Here is an 18,618-nt window from a genome sequence, read left to right as displayed (position 1 = left end):
CGCGGTTGAAACAAGAGCGGAGGCGTCGGATCCCGGCCTCGGTCTTGGGCGACCACCAACCGCTGTTGAAGACCGTGCGCCAAATAACCTGCGCCAGGTACCAGCCGAGCACCGCCATGTTGGGTATCTCCGTGCTCGTCGCCGAACCGGCGCGCACGAAGTCGTACAGAACGGGAGGAATGAAAAAGTGAGGGGAAGATCTCTGCTGCCTTCGAACGTAGAAGTCGTAGGAGCGACCTTTCAGCAGGTTTTCGGCGAAGACAAGCGTGGGTTTCGGCACTGTGATGATGGCTCGGCTCGCGTTCATGGCGCGTTCCACGGACAGCGTCTCGAAGAGGTCTCCGAGTCGACCAGCGTCTTCGGCATCGAAGATGGCGCTCGTGCGGCAGTCCTGGTACACGGCGTCCGTTACGGCCGTGAATATGTTGCGCAGCCGTTTCTCCTTTTCGGGAGTCATCAAGACTTGGGCAGTAAACGTTTCCCAGAGTTTCCCATCCTGCTGTACGCTACGGTTGCAGATTTGAAACACCTGGGGCCACGACTCGTCGCGCGACGGGTAGAACTGCTGCATCCCACTCGCCACGCTGTGCAAGAGCAGGTAGGCCGCCTTGGCACCGTCGGCTCCGTAACGGCGGACGTCCGCGTACAAGTCGAGGGCGGCTTGTAGTCCGGCGACGTCCTTCACACGGACGCGAGTCTTAGCGTCTACCGTGAAGCCGACGACGACAAGACCGGATCGCAATGCGTCCGCGTTCCAAACCGTTTTGTTGAAGTCGTCGACGCTGCCGTCGAACCGGATCTCTTTGCGAGCCGAGAGAAAGCGACGGCACATGTTGGCGGTTAGCTCGACCACTTCGTCCGACGTCACCGAAGCGTTGGCTACATCTGCTACGGCGTTGACGGACCAGTTCAGGGCCACGGGAGTCAAATCTTCGGCTGTACAGAGGGCAGCGATGCTCAGCTCCAAGACGGAACTGCCCTGCTCGTAACTGAGCGCAATCACGGACGGTAGCCTGTACTTGAGCGACACCGTCGCGGCATAGGCGAGGGCGTTTCCAGGATCCGGTTTGCCGAGGAACTGGCTTGTCGACCTTGCCAGGGCTCCGGCTAATTCCGAGACAAACTTTTCTCTGTGCGAGATGGTCTCTATGCAAGACTTGTAGTAGGTGATGAGAAACTCCACGGCGTCGGCTGATCGCAGGCCGCGCGGAACGACGCCTGTGACCATGATGCGCTCGAGCTCGGCCTCGATGTCGACCTGCTTCCTGAGCTTGAACCTGATCACGTCGGCGCAGACTCGCGCGTAGAAGTCCTTGCAGGGGTCGAGGCTGGTGTTGAGGAAACGATACACATCCCGAGCGTCTTCCGGGCAGCAGAAGGAACCTTCTCGGGCTGCGGCGGATTGTCGAAGTTTGCTCTTGTGGCTTCCCAAGTACACACTGAGGGAGACGACGCCCACGATCACCGCCACGACGAGAGCCACGATGAACGCGGTCAAGCGCCAACGGTAGCGAGAGCGCCTCCCGTAACTGACAAGCGCGGGGACGCCAAAGGTCCTCGACTGAGAGGGCGACCTGGTCGAATCGGTCATCCTGTCCGCAGAGAGCGTTCTACTAAAGATGTTCTATGGGACACTCTGCGAGCCGGTACGCTGCCAACGTATTCGTCTTCTTCGCTGCATGCAGCCGCAACGTTGGTGCCGCACGTGCAGCACGAACGGATTGGGTTGCACCGAAGTGGATTTGGATAGGATTTGTTCGCTCGCTCTTTCTTAATTTTGTCGTGCCATTTTCGACCATTCTTTTCTACAATATAAACGAAGGACCTCGACCAAAAATGTCCCAGCAAGCGAGTCTGGCAAGTCTCAGAGCACGCTAAATATTCCACGATAGTAGCTTCCTCAAGAGGGGCAAGGTCACTCCTGCCGCATCCCCTCTTTGTCTCGCGCGGCCCACGCAAGCCTGGGCCACGCGCAAGAAGCTGATCGATTTATCCGTCATTGTGGAAGGTTCCTACTTGTTCAGCTTACCCCCCTGTCCATTTTTGCCCATTAAACCATTTTGTAATTCCTTTCAACCCCGGCCTCATGTTCGGACCCAAGCACAGCATGGCATTAAACCGACGACGACGATGATAGCGATGATTGATTAATGGAATAAAATAGTTATTTTCAATGGGACGTCACTTTAGCCTGATACGCTAAAGTGACGTCCCATTAAGGGAAGAAAATGGTACCGGGAGGCCGTTTTTTGCGGGACTGTAAGTCGTGCTTATAGGAGCGGCCCCTACAACCGGTGAGACAGACCGCATCCCATGGGAACATCCAGGAGAGATGCCAAGGTGGCGCGAAGGTCCTGCAGGTCGCCCACCAGTGGGCGACCTGCAGTCGGCGACCTCTTCCGTGTCGAGGCGCTGTCTTCGTGCGGCTTCGTCTGCCGGACATTCCTACGATAAGAGCCTCCGTGACAGTTGTTGGGAGCGAGCGTGTCGGCGTCTACGCCGTCGGAGTGCGGCTTCTATACGGGCTCCCAACCTCAAGCTTGCCTGCCAGTCGTCACGCCGCTTCCTCCCCTAGCGGAGAGCCACGTCACCACCGGACAGTGCGGCGGCCCTGCCCGACGGTTCTCGAATTTTATGGCCAGGCGCTCCCGATCAAGCTTTTGCAAACATGCTCCTCGTTTCGCCGCTGTTTCGTGATGGCTGGAGCGGTCGCAGGACGGCCGTGTAACTAGAATGTACCCCAGAGTAACTAAGGCGGCCGGTGTTGTTGCGTGGTGAACTGCCACAACTATAAAAAAAACACACGGGGCTTGCCAGCTGCCTGTCGTGTTCTACAGATTCCCGGGTAACAGGTATGAAAAGGAACGCAGACAGGCATGGCAAATTGCCGTCCCCGAATCAAGTAAATGAAGTTGGTGAGCTCAGATGTTAGATCGACGGGAAATGCGTTGGTCGCCGGTTCGATCGCCGGACGGGGACGATTTTTTCTTCGAGTGCGAAGCTTTCTTTCTTAGAAAGCCGCATGCGATTCCTTTGTAATAATTGGGTGAATGACAATTTCTTTCGCTTTCGTTGGCGACAAAGTAGTGTCGCTTGGCGGGCAGCGATGTCACTTTCTTTTGGAGTGCGCGAAATGGTCTGCCAGTGTCATTACGCGGATCACTCTCGGTTATTTACGCGAACGGCTTCAGTCCACATCGGCATCTTTCTCTTGGCGGATTTTCGCGGCTCATTTGACACTGGGTTTGTCGTGTCCATCCGTCCGCCCAGTCCGTTAAGCCGTCATGGTCATCGTGCGTCGTTGATGATATTGGATGAATTAAGGCAGGCTTACTGTTCTGAAATCCTGATCCTTTTAGAGCACAATAAGCTTAGTGCAGTGTACAACCTCCAGTTATTTAGGCTTGCATCAACTGGGTCTCTTCAACTCGTCCTCCCGGACTGTCTCTAAGGCTCCCCAAAACGCTGCATCCGCAACGCTGATTCGCTGAAAGCACCGCCTTGAGCAGTCCAAGGGCAGTACGGGACGACAAATGGAAGAGTCCTACTGACTCCACCATATGCTTGCAAGAAAGTTATGCGAAACGTGAGCACACATTCACGTAGCGTACAGTTCGTTGAAAATGTTTAAAGGGACACTAAAGGTTAGTATTAAGTCAACATGGACTGTTGAAATACCATCACAGAAACCTCGAAACGCTTGTTTCGTGCCAAGGAGAGACTTATTTTAAGAGAAAATGCGTTCTGAAGCGTCCGCGTACCTCTAGCGCAGTTCAAATCGCCCGCCCTCCGATCGAGGAGTACTGACATCATGGATAGTGACGTTGCACCATCGGTGAGTAGAACGGCGTCCGCAGACGGCGCTACGGCTTTTCTGCGCAAAACGCAAACGCGCGGCCAGAAACAGAGCCAAGACAGAGCCGACAGCAGAGCGAAAGCGGGAGTGTGGTGGCTAGCGGAAGGAGAAACGAAGTAAGTCCCACATTACGTCCCACGCCACACGGAGAGTCCGTTTTCGTTAAACTATAGGCTGCGGCGAGCTCGCAGCGTGGTCGGCGTGATCTGTGAGAAGTGACGAGCCTTTTCGCACTCACAACAGGGCATAAAAAAGTGCGAATCGACGCAAAACTCGGCCTAGAAACGTGCTTCGCCACAGCCAGGGCTCAATACGACCCAAGCTGGCGCAACCCAGATGTCGTTTCCCGCACCGCCACCAGGCGCCGCTACTATACTTCAAACTCCAGCGCAAGACGCCCATAAGCTGGTACTTCATTCTATGACGCGAACTTCGACGCTCGTCGCAATGGACCCTGACACCGACAGATTGGCTCGCGATGGTGGGCTCAACTTCAGCGATTTGAGCACCGACGAGCGCGACCTGCTGCTGAGAGCTCGCACTGCCGGCGTCGTTGCGTACTACGACGGCGGCCTCGACACCCGCTCTCCGGAGCGGGAAAGCAACGAGGGCTTCCCACGACATCACATGGACGTGGCATTCTCGCTGCTTGTTCCAAATGAAAGTTTCGCGAGCCAGCAGAACCCTCACAGCACGACGCGATAACGAAACTACTGAAACTCCAAAGCGTGCGCGGCGCAGAGTCGAGCGCGCAGAGTCGAGCGAAAACGAAACCTTTCGAACACCCATATTACTGAAGGGTAACGTCAAAATGTTATTTTTTCTTAGAGTCGAATAGACGTAGACAAGTAGCATTTTTTCCGTCTTATAATCGAATGAAATGATATTTTCAATACGAGTAGTTGAGTATTAGTAACACAAATTATGAGGAGTCCTTTCGTCATCGGGCTAGTACCGGAATGTCGCTGGGGGGTCTCAAATCGTGTCATGCATTTACCTCAATTTCTCGGTTACTAAAGCTCTGTTCGCGATTAAATTGACGCCTTCGACGTTCTAGAACATTGCTCTACCACTTTAACTTGAGTTTCTGGTAACATATAGTGTCCCTTTAAACATGAAAGCACAGCCTTCGAGAACTCACTGGGAGCTGCGATGTGGACAGCAACCGAGTTCGCCGACGCCATATTGTCTCACTCTGCAGCTACCACTGACCTACTAAGAGTCTGAGTGGGTAAATTCTACGTAATACTTTTCTTATTGAGTGGTATGTGCGCCTGAGGACTGGTTAAATTCGCGGTAGCAGCAAGTAAAATTTACTACTCACAATTTTGATTTGAAAATAGGCGCCAAATTCTCTCGTCATGGAGCATGCGCAATTCGACTCTTCACGGGAAAATAAATTTCCGGACTGTAACGACGTCGTTTTAGACGTCGATATTGATGTCTCGTTTATTGCGACGCCTAAAAGTGAGAGAAAAGCTTGCGCGGTCGGCGTCGGTTGGCGGCCAGAAAGGAAACACAGTTCGTCGTTTATAGTCGGGAGTCTGGTCTGCGGGCTGGGATCCCGTGCCCTCGGCTGTAGCTATCCTTGGAAGAGGAGCATGCCCTACTATTTTTGAGGCATGGATCAGTGTGGACCATCGCGGACGAACCGGACGAATGTCATGGAAGGCGTCGGATCGCGCGTGATCCGAGGTCCCGACTGGAAATGGGGCAAACAGGACGGCGGAGACGGACATCTGGGCACCGTGCGAAATTTCGAGTCATCGGAAGAAGTTGTCGTCGTCTGGGATAACGGCACGGCGGCCAACTACCGCTGCTCCGGAACGTACGATCTCCGCATCGTTGACAGCGCACCCACAGGTGGGTTTTGAGACGTTACTGTGCGCTCAAAGAACAACGGCTCTTCGTGCGCGCTCTCGACTTGAACGCTGAACCCCCTTTTTTTTAAGCATTCGCACCACTTTCACTTTCTTTCGAGTTACCGGTCTCACTTAACCGAAGTGGCACCCACGTGCGCGCGCTGGGCTACTTTTTCAAGAGACGACGACGAAACTGACTCGTCTTGTTGTTTCGCTGTGTGATTCTTATGACGTCTTGAGCACTTTGTTACTGTTTGTCAGCCAGGTTTTTACATCAGAAAAATCTTGTAGGTCGTATAGCAGTGCGATGCAGACGCCTCAGTGGCTCCACTTTGCGCATTCTTTACGGTTTATGTTACGGTTGAGGTCAACTTCCTTCAACAAACATTGTTGTCAGCTACAATTTTCATTTTTCTTTTTTTTTGAAAGAGACAAGGCGCAGTATCACCTCGTGAAGATCCGAGGTTTATGTTTGCTTTTATTCGTTGGCTCTAGAAAGGAATGTGACAAATTTTTCACCGCTGCGTCGTCGCAAAAATGAGTTGTCACTTTCGAAAACAGCAGTTTTCATTCATTCGTCGTCGCGTATCTTTAGCTTCACTTGGTGGGGGTGTTCCAAATCTCGTCGGTACGTCCGTAAACTTGTTCTCAAAGTTCGTTTTGTCCTTGACAACGCCAGTCGTTATGAGATTCTCTTTATATAAAGCACATGACAGGAAGAGAGGACAGGTTTCGAGCCGTTTTGTTTTGCTTACATCCAGTCCGAATCTACACCGAGACACCCGGATGTGCCCCAGTGCAATAGTAGCTGAAGGTTGCAGGCGTGACCTTATAAGCGATGTTTACCTGCTGTGAGTCGTTCCGGCTCACTAGCAGCTTCGAACGAAGGTACACTTTGTGCCTTATGCACTGGCGCTATACCCATTAAATGTACCCTTGCATGCCCTTTAGTATCTTCAGACACAGTGTTGAGATCCACATTGCTTTTTAATGTTCTGCCTAGTGACGACAAAAATTTAAATTTGAACATAGCGCTGACTGTAAACGCAACTTGCTGCTAACCAAAAGCAACACCATAAGCCACTTTAATAAGGAGAGTAAATGTAGGTTGCACATTCTTGTGTCATCCTGCTTGCACTGAAATATATTATTAATTCTCGTAAACTAGCCTGCCAAGGCACTCTGCAAAACAGTGGTATTGCTCGATGCTGGTCGTCTTCGGCCTCGCTCTGGACATCGTTTGATGAGAAGATCAAAGTGTAGCTCTGTATCACTGTTGTTAATTAGTGGTCTTCTCGCATTAGAGGGCCTTCAGCTTAATATAAATCAGCGTATCTATCTACTTGTAACAAACAGTTTCATGATATATTGTGGCGTCTATTAGAGGTCAATATCCATAGTAAGTTATTTTTGTAGATATGACGATTGCTCTGATGTGACTTTGGCTTACATGCTGCGAGCCCAAACATTTTTCTGCAATGTTTGCATGGTGTTTTCAGAAAAATGCATGAATTTTGAGGCCTTAAGAGCACTCAGCCGTAATTAGGCACTGAAAGGGTTAGAGCAGCATCAGAGCTCATATAAAGGTTGCTGCTTGAACTTCTGAAGGCGAAAGCATTTCTATGCATACCCAATGAGGAAAGAAAGAAAGAGAGACAAAAGGGAAAGAAAGACAGGGAGGTTAGGCAGTGTAAATACCGGCTGGCTACCCTGTGCTGGGGAAAGGGGTAAGGGGAATAAAAGGAGAAGGAAGAGAGAAAAAACAAACAAGAAAAATGCACACAGTAACGCGATGTTACGCGCAACAATAGTCAAAGGCGGTCGCACAATTCACATGTCCTTAAGAACTTGAGCAAAGCCCTTAAGGCCTTGAGTGTTGAAACCTGTCTGGACCAGTGTCCTAGAACTTTCTCTTCTGTGAAGGAACGATTGTCCAGTGTTTCGAGCGCAGTCACGAGTACCAATGAGGAAAGGCGTCCATCTGTCACGTAAGACGATTGCTTTCAAGATAGGTACCGCAGCAGCGAGTGAATTGACCTTTGCGCTGCCTCTAGCTTCAACATGAACTAAAATGTGGGAACACAGCGCACATGAAACTGTCGACACTCGGCGCACTCTGTCCCCATCGCAGAATGCTTTCAAGATGGGGCCTGTGTGGCATGCTATACGCTGCTGGGGTATGGTTGATAACGGTTCGCATTGAGAGTTGGCAGCGTCATCGGCCGGCTACGTACGAGGCCTACTGAACATGATACTGTTTAATTGCGTCACTTGCTACAGCACGCATTGGCCAGTGCGCGTCTTCCATGAAGCAGTGGCATCATTCAAATGCGCCATCATCCAATTTGAAGGTAAAGAAGGAACACGACAAGAAGAACCAAACAAGAGACAGTGTACATAATAATTGTATATATTTGCTTCACTCACAAAATCTTTCTCGTCACTTTATCTCACGTCCATATCCTCTCAGAGTTATCTGTGACATGAGGGAACATTGCTACTACTCGCCTCTTCTTTGTCATCTCATGCTGGTCTCGGTTAACATTTCGGTGTTGCAACTGCGCTTCTCCGTTTCACGATTCCTTCCCGGTGTTTCTTGCAGTTACACTGAACACAGCAGCATATGGCAAAAAAACAGTGAGTGATTAGCAGAAAATCACATTGCATGCAGAATCTCTCATCGGAGATTCTGCGTGCAATTTTTTTAAAGAGGCACTAACTAAGTCAGAACATCTACTGTACCCTTTTCTTGCAGGCAACCTTTTCTACAGCATGATGGATTTCCCTGTATCTTTTACATCCGTATGTGAAACATATTTATGCAAAACATATGTATCTGTAAAAAAATACATATGCATAATGTATATATATCTATAATGTAAATATATATGTAAATAAATGTACCTATGTATAAATGTAGATATATGCATCTTTAAAAAACAAGGACTGATTGCTTGATTGTCATGCCGGTGTCCCCTGAACGAGGGAGTGATGCAAGGGAATAATTTTTTCTTAAATGTGTGGAAATGGGAGATGGGGAGAAGCTATGTTGGCAAAGGGTTGGCAATGAGGGCTGTGGAATACCTTTACAGGTATTAACCGTGGCTGGCTATAAAGTGGGCTTGTGCCATGTAACCGTATTTCGTAAAGGTTTTTCACGATACTGATGCCTCCTTTGAGGACAAGGAAGCCAAAGGATCTCACAATAATCTGAGAAAAGTGTTGAAGGCATGCTAAAAACAAAAAGTAAGTTGAGCTGTATTTGTAAATTGCCCTTCAACAAAACAGGAAAAGCTACTGTTGCCATGAGAGGAAGCCTTACAAGCCAGGAAAGATGCTAGATCAAGAAACTGGTGGCGATGCATCCTTCGAGGTCCCGCACCAACTTGCCATGACGTCGTGGGTTTTGATGACGTCTGCCCAGGTCTGGTTAATTTCTTATCGGCAAAGACAGACTACATTGCATTCTAAAGCAGCCAAAGATGGAACTTGGCAAGTTTTGAAAACACTTACTATGCCAAAAGAACCCAAACAAAAGCAGGGAAGGTTACTTTGCTGACCCTCTTTTGGGATGAAAAAAAGTTGTAATCTTGGAGAACTATACATAGCGAGAGACTGTTATCACTAGCGACACATAGTCTGACCTCCTAAGAAACCATCTTCGGCCTGCAATCAAATCGAAACGACGTGAATTGTTGTCTGCAGGTGTGCTTTTGCAATGTGACAATGCACAGCCACATACAGCCAGTGTAACTGTTGCGACAATAACATACCTGAAGTTTGAGTGTCTTCCATATCCGTCACACTTGCCAGACCTTGCCTCGAGTGGCTTTCACATGTTTGGACCTCTCAAAGTTGCCTTGGGTGGCATGGAGTTCCATTCTGACAAAGAGATGTACCGTACGGTGCAGGAGTTGTTGCACACACTCCCATATGAATTCTTTTCTACAGGAATTCAGGCACTTTGCAAGAGCTGGCAAACATGCCAGCACTTGCAATGAAATACAGCTTTGTGATTTTCATTTGACTCACCCCCTTTTTATACAAAGATTTGTCTGTTTTTACTTGGTAGTGATGAATTAGGCGCAACATTTTCATCGTGCATTAGTTTCCACGAATAAATTAGCACTTTGCCACGTCCCTGTGCAGGCATCAAGCACGAGGGAACCATGTGCGACACATGTCGGCAACAGCCCATCTTTGGAATCCGATGGAAGTGTGCTGAGTGCTCCAACTATGACCTGTGTTCCATGTGCTATCATGGGGACAAGCACCAACTTCGGCACCGCTTCTTCCGCATCACTAACCCGGGCAGCGAACGGTGAGCTGTGGGCTGTAAATGGTGAACCTGCTGCTCAGCTCGCTCTTGCGGGCTTGATCACGGCCGTGGCAGCCATGTTACCATGGGGCAAAAAGCAAAAGATGTTCTTGTGTTTAGATTTAGGCGCACACCTAAAAGCATAGTTACTATACTGACTCTAGAGGAAAAGCGGTGTGAGAAAAGTGGCAACCGGAAGGGGGCTGCCATTTTGCTACCTCTAATTTTTGTAACACTAAACATAATCAAAAGATGATGATAAAACAAGCTTTTACACTTGTCACGCATGTGTGGAAATGGTGTAAAATTCATACCATGTAGTTTTGATAAATGTCCAATGGCTATTTATAAAGTTTAGATGAAAAACGTGAGGGGTGTGAAAAGGCTGGGCCTGCAGGTGCCAGAAATAGATGGCGCCACCATACTGAGGGAGACTCAGGATCGCGCTGATTGCCTGTCTGCTCTGAATCACAGCTTGTCATCTGTGCCTGTGTAGTTTCACTGAGTAGCAATATGACGGCATTGTTGTGGTTGCCCATTTCAATGTATGGTCGCTGCGACGAGCTCTTCTTCTAAAGTCGGTTATGTTTACTGTATGCCTAAAAGAGCCCCAGGGGGTGAAAAGTAATCTGGAGTCTCCCACTACACCGTACATGCCTATTAATCAGATCGTGGTTCTGGCACGTAAAACACACAAATTTAACTAAAACTTCTTATGGGTTATTTTAGGTCCAAAATTAAATATTACTGCCAAGGTGGGAGCCTCCTGTTAATAAGGGAGTTACATTAGTAATTTATGCAGCTAGTAAATCCAGCGCAGCCGTACAAACATAAGAAAAGAATACAGCAGGTAAAAATGAAAAAAATGGATGTAATAATAACATCGCACATAATTAGCACCAAAACAAACCAACAATAAAAAAAATATAACTGTACATAGATTTCAAGAAGAATATGTCAGCATGATTTATAACACAGTAAAGGAAGCGATAGCACCATGATATATATTTTATTCCAATTCCTCGGCATTTTCACGACTAGGCACTGATACTTAGTGTTTAACATTGTTTGTAAAAACAATAGCTATTTGCCAAATCACGTAAAATTCACCAGAGACTGCTAAAAAAAAGCTGTTTGAAGTTTGATGTTTATTTAAAATTCCAGCATTTCAGATAAGGCCAGGGTTCGATCCCACGCAACGGCAGCCAGATTCCAATGACAGTGGAATGCAAAACCGCTGGTGTGCTTATTTAATTTAAACGAACGCTAGCAAAATCCAGATTGTTGACACTGGCCCTTTTTATGATTACAAAGATAACTTTCCCGTGGGGCAGCTTTCGAAGCTGATGGTGGCTTAGTTGATTTTGCAGTTGGTGCGTATGAGTGCAGTTTGGCTTGTCTTGCGAGATAGAAATTGTGCATATGGGTTGAGTGAGGAAACCATGTGTAAGAGACAAGCCTCGGCGCATGCAGCTGGCTCTTTCTTTTTTTCATTTGAACCATCTGTGGTGCCACCATTAGTTCGACAGTAGTGCAATGCATGAAGGCGCACTTGCGAATTAGGAGGACTATTTGTTTATTTGTCAATTAATTAATTGATTTACTTATTTAAGGAATACCTTTATAAGCTTCAGTGGAGGCATCGTGCAAGGGGCGCAGTCCATAAAGTGCTACTAGTCTGACTTATATTGAAAGAAAAGAAAAGATACAACACTGTCAAAGATAGTGCACTTATCAAAGTGTGAATAATAATAATGATTGCAATAAATGCATTATATCAAGCATGCACGTTCGCAGCAAGAGAGCCAGATTGACGTACAATAACGCTGGCACATCTTTGTAAAAAATGTTTTTTTTTTTCCCATTATACTATGACAAGAAAAAAGAAAAAAAAAACTTAGAAACACGCATATACCCTTCAGGTGCTAGTTAATGCTTTCTATTGAGTATCTAATTTCACCTGATTTCGTGCATATTGAGAATCATGACAACTGTACAACTGCAGAAGAGATTAGGAATTTCCAATTCTCTGGAGAGTTTTGTCAAGTTTGCAGAATGTGGATTCCACGTGAGAACATTCTGCAGGAAAGTAATTTATTAGAATGTCAATTATTTCACATCTCGTATACCTTGAAAGCACTCATCCAGCCGCTTGAAAGAAGTGTCTGATGTAAGACATTGTGAACAACAATGGCAGTGTCGAATCCTCTAGATATCGCATTCCTAGATCGAGAGCAGCCACCCCACCTCCTTCTAACTCAATTCACTAGAACACTTAACACATGTCATTAAAACTTGTAGCGCTGGTCCAATCAAAAGTGTTTCAAGATGTATGTGGCTTCTTTTTAATATCATTCATGAGTGCTCTTGGTTTTGATGCACTAGCTTTGAGTGCACATTTGTTCACACAGTGTCTGAAGGGCACATGCAATTAATTGAGAGAGGTATCACATAGTTCTGTGAAAAAGAAGCTATGGTGGATGATGCAAGGTATCCATGAACCTTTATTAGCAAAATAACTAGCTAGACTGCTGCGGAATGTATCGCAGTTGTTATTGCGGAGCTCTCCACCATAGCTTCTTTCATAGCCCGCATGTTTTTTGGGGACGTTGTGCCCCATAATTCGATGTCCTCTAACTCATGCGGTGCATTTGCTCGCAGGGCACTTATGGAGCCTCGTCGTAAGAGCAAGAAGATGGGAGTCCGCGGCATGTTCCCCGGAGCGAGAGTCGTCCGAGGCGTCGACTGGCAGTGGGAGGATCAGGACGGCGGTAATGGGCGCCGGGGAAAGGTCACCGAAATCCAGGACTGGAGTGCAGCTAGTCCACGTAGCGCCGCTTACGTGGTGTGGGACAACGGGGCCAAGAACCTCTATCGCGTCGGCTTTGAAGGCATGGTGCGTGAACATCGTCGCTTTGTAGCGATAGGGAACAACCAGCAACGCTGCCAGAAGTGTCAAATTAGGAATCAAACTTTATAGGGTCCCTTCGATTTTTCTGCACTTTCTGCGCTAGTTCAGGGAGTTCAGCACTTTTGTCCTTGATTTGACAGTGTGGTGAAGGCTGCCTGGACTGTGTTCTTCGATTTGACATTATGCAAAGACATGAGAATCATGCAAAGCATGAGTTCGTGGCTCTCCTGTACTCATCACTTGGGAAGTGCAGGCGTCGTGAAAGCTCTTGTTAGCAGATGACATGGCACAGTGCTAGTTGATTCACAGTGCACAAGGGCAAGTGTCTCCCGCTTTGGTTACAATGGTTAATGTAGTAGGCATAAGGATGTGAGGTGCAACCTCCATGCCTCAGTGGTTGTGGGGCATGTTAGTAAAGACTTCTAATACGCTAAATTGCTTTTGATCGTGTTGATTTCTCTGGGGGCGCGTTTTGCTGATGAAAAAGACTAGTGTCCGGCCACCATTTCAAAACCACAGTTTGGCGCTGTCACAATATTGATTATTGTGAGAACGAAAAAAAAAAAAAACTCCATGTTGGTAGCTGCCTGTTTATGAGCAAATGAGCAGACGACAGTGCTCATCTGCTTCTACGCTTTTCTGCTCGGTTTGCGAGCCCATGAGGCATTTAGAGGCAGCGCTGTACTTGCATGATGCAAAGTCCGGCAGCACCACGCTTGGAACTCCGAGAAATGGTTTGGAAAGTGTAGTCAAATCAGAGAGGCACTTTACTGAGGTGAACTTGTGCTGAGAACGACAAATAGCGCTCAAATTGCAATGATAGTGGTGGGCACCGTCGTCTGTTGTTGAATCTGAAGCAGTGGACGAAGCATGCCTGCCATTTACTCATGTACGTATAAGGGGACATTGCACTAGCGCGTTAAAAAGGACACGGACAGGAACATGAAAAAAGACACACCGAACGCTAGACATTCACTGGCTTTATTCTCAGGAGTACACAAATATATATGCAAAGAGACAAGTGCTACACCATCAATCCCTGAAGGGCATGCGCAATGGCACCTTATTGTGCAAGAATTTTATTTCTTTTGCCGTCGAAGATACGTTAGGTGTGCTAACGTACCTAACCTAACGTATCTTTTGATGGCAAAAGAAATAAAATTCTTGCACAATAAGGTGCCATTGCGCATGCGCTTCAGGAATTGATGGTGTAGCACGTGTCTTTTTGCATATATATTTGTGTACTCCTGAGAATAAAGCCAGTGGATGTCTAGCGTTCGGCGTGTCTTTTTTCATGTTCCTGTCTGTGCCCTTTTTTACGCGCTAGCACAATGTCCCTTTATACGAATAACCACCAACTAGCCCAGCTTTCTGCCTTGAATACTCATGTACCACTGTACATTAGAGTTATCACTGGTGAAGGCATGCATTCGAGAATGCACAACACTAATTGCTTTGCATGCTCAATCTGATCGAATGTTTCTCTTTTACTGTGAAAGTGGCAGCAACGTTCGTGAAATTTTGGATACTGTAGTAGTAGTGATAACTCAACAACAGTGATAATCTGGTGTAAACAGAATCCAACACAAAGTAATATGATGCGTGGAAATGTCCAATTCATTGTGGGCGTCTCTGCGCCTGTGATATTTTGCTGCCAAGCGCGAGGCTGCGGCTTCAATTCCCAACTGCAGCGGCCATGTCCCAGTGAACGCGGAATGCAAATATCCCTCCTGGAACTTGGACAACAAGAATCGGGGGAAACCTAGCGGCTTGACTTCTTGCTAGTAGCTACCATGGGAAGCTGTCGGACAATGAGGCCAATGAAAACCATAGGGGAAATTAGCCACATTTTTAAACTGAAATGTAGAATCAGTAAGGAAAAGGAAAATGAAAGCAGACGAAGGTACCCTGCTGCTAGTAGTTGAAGCACACGTTCACGTACTACCCGACGCCTGCAGTTGAAGCAATGTTCCCCATCCGCCGCCATGGCTGGGACAGGTGCTGGCTTACATTCCCAAACCAAGATTTGCTGCACATGTGCAAATACAGTTAAACCTTGAAATTTTTATAACTTCTTTTCCGTGTATTTTGATACTCAATATAATGAAGCGCCTTTGTACACAAGTTCAATATAATGAAATTTCACTGGTGCTGCGAAGGAATACCGAGACAATCAATGGAAACTTCTGCAGGTGCAGCTGCTCAAGCGGTTGAATTACGAGCGGCTGCTTGGGAAGGCACCTCTCAAATTGTGCCCTGCGATCAAGAGTGACCATTAAAAGGGAGCAAGGTTGTGTTCCGTATAAAGTCCAAGTGTGATAAGACTCTATCATGCCCTGCACACTGTATGCTGAGGGTGCGAGTGAGAGCTTACGAGGGTAAACTTTCACTTGCGAGGGTTGGGGTAGTTTAATTAGCACTATCTTCCCATGCGAGCAAGGGAAAATGGGGGAGAGGAGAGCGAGTTCTCCGTAATGCGGTCAAGCAAGGGGGGGGGGGGGGGCAGGTTGCCGTGCGTCTCCTTTTTTAGTGCCGCTGTGGCTCCGCATGGCTGTCAGCGGGGCAGAGTGCATATGCAGCCAGTGCGACCCATTCTTGAGGTAATCTACCGTGTGTGCAAAGAGTGGGCGTGTTGAAATGGTGTGGCAACACGTGCGCTATCTTCCCGCCCGTTGAGTGCTGGATGTTGGGTAATACCGAGTTTTGGAGACGTGCTGAAGCGAGATGCAGATGAAGCATTCGCTCTTTGCTGCCGGCGCTTTACATGATGTCGTCGTGCCGCTGCAGGCGACATACATTCGTGACTTTACATATTTGGCATAACAGGTCATATTTCCACATCATGAAATTTTGGTATAACGAAGCAAATTGCTTATTTTACTGACTTCGTTGTATCAAGGTTTAACGGTACTACCTAAGAAAGGGGATGGGATGGCGCTGCCGCAGCTTATTTGGTAGAACATTGCATGCATCATGCGGAGGTGGTGGGTTCAGCTCCTACCGGCGACAAGTTGTCATCCACTTTTGTTTAGTTTTTTCTTATTATGGTTTCTACTTATCAATCAGAAAAATTCAGTTATGTCCTGCTATGACTTTTGTCAGTCTCATTATCTGTTAGCTACGTATGATAGCTTAGATCGTGCACTTTCACTTATGTGAATGTCTAAGAATCCATGGTGATCGAAATTAATTCAGGGCCCTCCATAACAGTTTACCTGATAGCTGAGGTTTTGCTGTGGTATGGTAAGCCCTGTCACTTGAGTCAAACAATCAGTCACTCAATCAATCATCGTCACCTGGGAGACCCTTGCCCTCGTGCATCATGAATCAACTAACGCTGTGCCATGTCGTCTGCTAACGAGAGCTTTCACGACGCCTGCACTTCCCAAGTGATAAATACAGGAGAACTACCAACTCGTGCTTAAATCCTTCGAGCACTTGTACCACTTGCTTGTCAAGTTAGTTCACATGATGAGTTTTTCGTAACATTAAGCACCAGTATGTTGAGTTAGTGGCAAAGTAAAAGTTACGTTACTTGCAGCCCCTGGGTTTATGAGTTGTTGAGCATCAGCAAATGCCAGTCATTTCACACAGGGCTCTTGCTTCTTCTTGCTTTCAGGCTGACCTCAAAGTTGTGAATGACGCAAAGGGTGGCACAGTCTACAGGGACCATCTACCCCTCTTAGGTAATTTGTTCATGTTTTGGGGGATCACTGCAATCTGCTCTGTGAAGTAGTGCTCTTGTGCTGGTTGTATTTGTTGAAAGAATTCCATTTACAATAGAAACTTGTCAATAATCTATGGAAAAAAAAAATGTGAGAAATAGCATGCCAACTGGGGACACGTACGATCCGAAGTCACTAAAAAATTTAAGAGTCAAGTGTAGTGGCCATCTACGTAATGTGATTCATTGTAGCACGAGGTGCTCACGCACGCCTGGCTGGTTGAGCCTGAGACACGTAGTGTTGTTTTCACAGCTTCTTTGAGCGGGGCATTTTGGCAAAAAGTTTTGACATGCCCACTCTGTGTGAATCGTTGCGGTGTGAGATGCCAACATACGTCGAGCTGATGGGGGTCAGAGTGACCCATGATGTGCATTGTTTCCTTTTTTGTTGTGTAGTGTTTCAAGATGGCATTGGGAAACCAAAATAAGTTTGACCTTGTGGGCAACACCAGAATACGATGCCACCAGAGGGAAACATAGCGCTAGCTTCACACCCCCTGCAGCAGGGAACGGTGGTGCATTTGAGTTATCACCTATAAAAAAATGTGCAGTACACTTATAACAGCACTCTATATATATAAGCTACACACCATCCGCTGTGAAGATGCTTATCGCAATAGGATTGGCGGTGATAGCTGTGAATGCGGCACGTGACAGCTCGGTAGGAGAGTTTGCTGGTACCGGAATAGGAGACTGAGTGTGCGCTTGCATTTTCGCCTGACAGGGGTGAGTGAGTATTTCGAGGGAGCTGCTGCTAAGGCAGGAGGCTACTGGTCAGGGTCGCGCATGCCTCGTGCCTTTTCTTGTTCAAATGGGATCTAGCAGCTGGAAAACGTATCATACAGTCGCAGTTTGGCAATGTAGTGAATGTTGCTGCCGAAGGATAGCATTTTACTGGAGCGTATCGAGTGGTAGAAAAGCTTAACCATATTGGTCACCTTTAATGCTTTCAATTGCAAGCGCTGGCTCTGGGAAATCATAGATAATGGGATGAAGCCAGCGAGGTTCTATTGTGTAACATTTTGCTATGAGTTAAGAGCTAGCTTTACCCGTTTGAGTTGCAGTGCTTCACACCCTTAAGTTAATTCTGTTTTACTTGTTGCGTTGGAAGTTTCAGTTCAGTGCAATTATTGAGTTATGCATCCACTGACTACAGCTTTTGATGTTAAATCAGACTGCTTTATGATTGTCCTGTAGTCGTGTATTTGATATTTAGATCCAGGTGTCACTGGTCACCCTAGGGTACTTGTACTAGTTCGATACCGTTATATGTAAGCAAACACGATACATTGTATATATTATATTTGTATGTGCTGCTTTCTTTTCAGGCTTTACATGCTTTAGAAGGTTATTGAAACTTTGGTGAGTTGTAAATTATTCCCCTGCTAAGAAAGAAGTAGGCATTAAAAACTATGAGTGCAAGAAGGGAAGAACAGGAAACATGCTTTGACCAAAAAAGAAACAGAAAAGGCCTTAACATGCACCAACTGCTAGACTATACCTGAATGCTGTAGATAGATGTAGAAACAGCACATTTGAAGAGGACAAGAGGAGATGACAGGCATGAGCAATGACTCGAAACGATAATGTTTATTCGTGTCCAAGTGTCACCAAGCTTGCTGCTTCAATATGCGCCGTCTTCCAGTGTGCTCAGTGTTTGAGGTCACATGATCTGATTTGAGACGTGGCGCAGTTGAAATTTGAAGCAGGGGGTGGCACGGAACATTTGCCTTGGACGTGCATGCGTGCTCACCACTCTCGGTGCTCTTTATCATGCCACCATTGTGACCGTAAGTGCTCGTGACCATGGAGTGAACTATGTTCATGTAGGCCTTTGGATGAATGACAGTGCAATTTAGTTAATAAGACGTTTAGTGCACCTTATACTGCCCATAAAACTACAAGCCTTACTTTGTGTACTAGTACAGTACACTGCTTTTGCTATCA

The 18,618-nt window shown here is 47.1% G+C and overlaps 1 protein-coding gene across 2 annotated transcripts in view; it reads left to right on the top strand.

Moving 5' to 3' along the window:
* Nucleotides 1-5,296: 5,296 nt before the first annotated feature.
* mib1 (E3 ubiquitin-protein ligase mind bomb 1) overlaps nt 5,297-18,618 on the top strand; it is a 592,519-nt gene continuing 579,197 nt past the window's right edge. The window contains exons 1-4 of one of the 2 annotated variants that reach the window (XM_075668982.1): nt 5,297-5,719; nt 9,868-10,039; nt 12,698-12,932; nt 16,567-16,633. In XM_075668982.1, the coding sequence (XP_075525097.1) occupies nt 5,479-5,719; nt 9,868-10,039; nt 12,698-12,932; nt 16,567-16,633 (715 nt within the window). In that variant the 5' untranslated portion in view covers nt 5,297-5,478. The remainder of the gene's footprint in view (nt 5,720-9,867; nt 10,040-12,697; nt 12,933-16,566; nt 16,634-18,618) is intronic. The other variant, XM_075668983.1, reaches the window with a different exon arrangement.

The sequence above is a fragment of the Dermacentor variabilis genome, chromosome 9 (genome assembly GCF_050947875.1).
Source record: "Dermacentor variabilis isolate Ectoservices chromosome 9, ASM5094787v1, whole genome shotgun sequence".
NCBI classification, from domain to species: domain Eukaryota; kingdom Metazoa; phylum Arthropoda; class Arachnida; order Ixodida; family Ixodidae; genus Dermacentor; species Dermacentor variabilis.
This window is presented reverse-complemented; position numbering and strand designations above follow the sequence as displayed.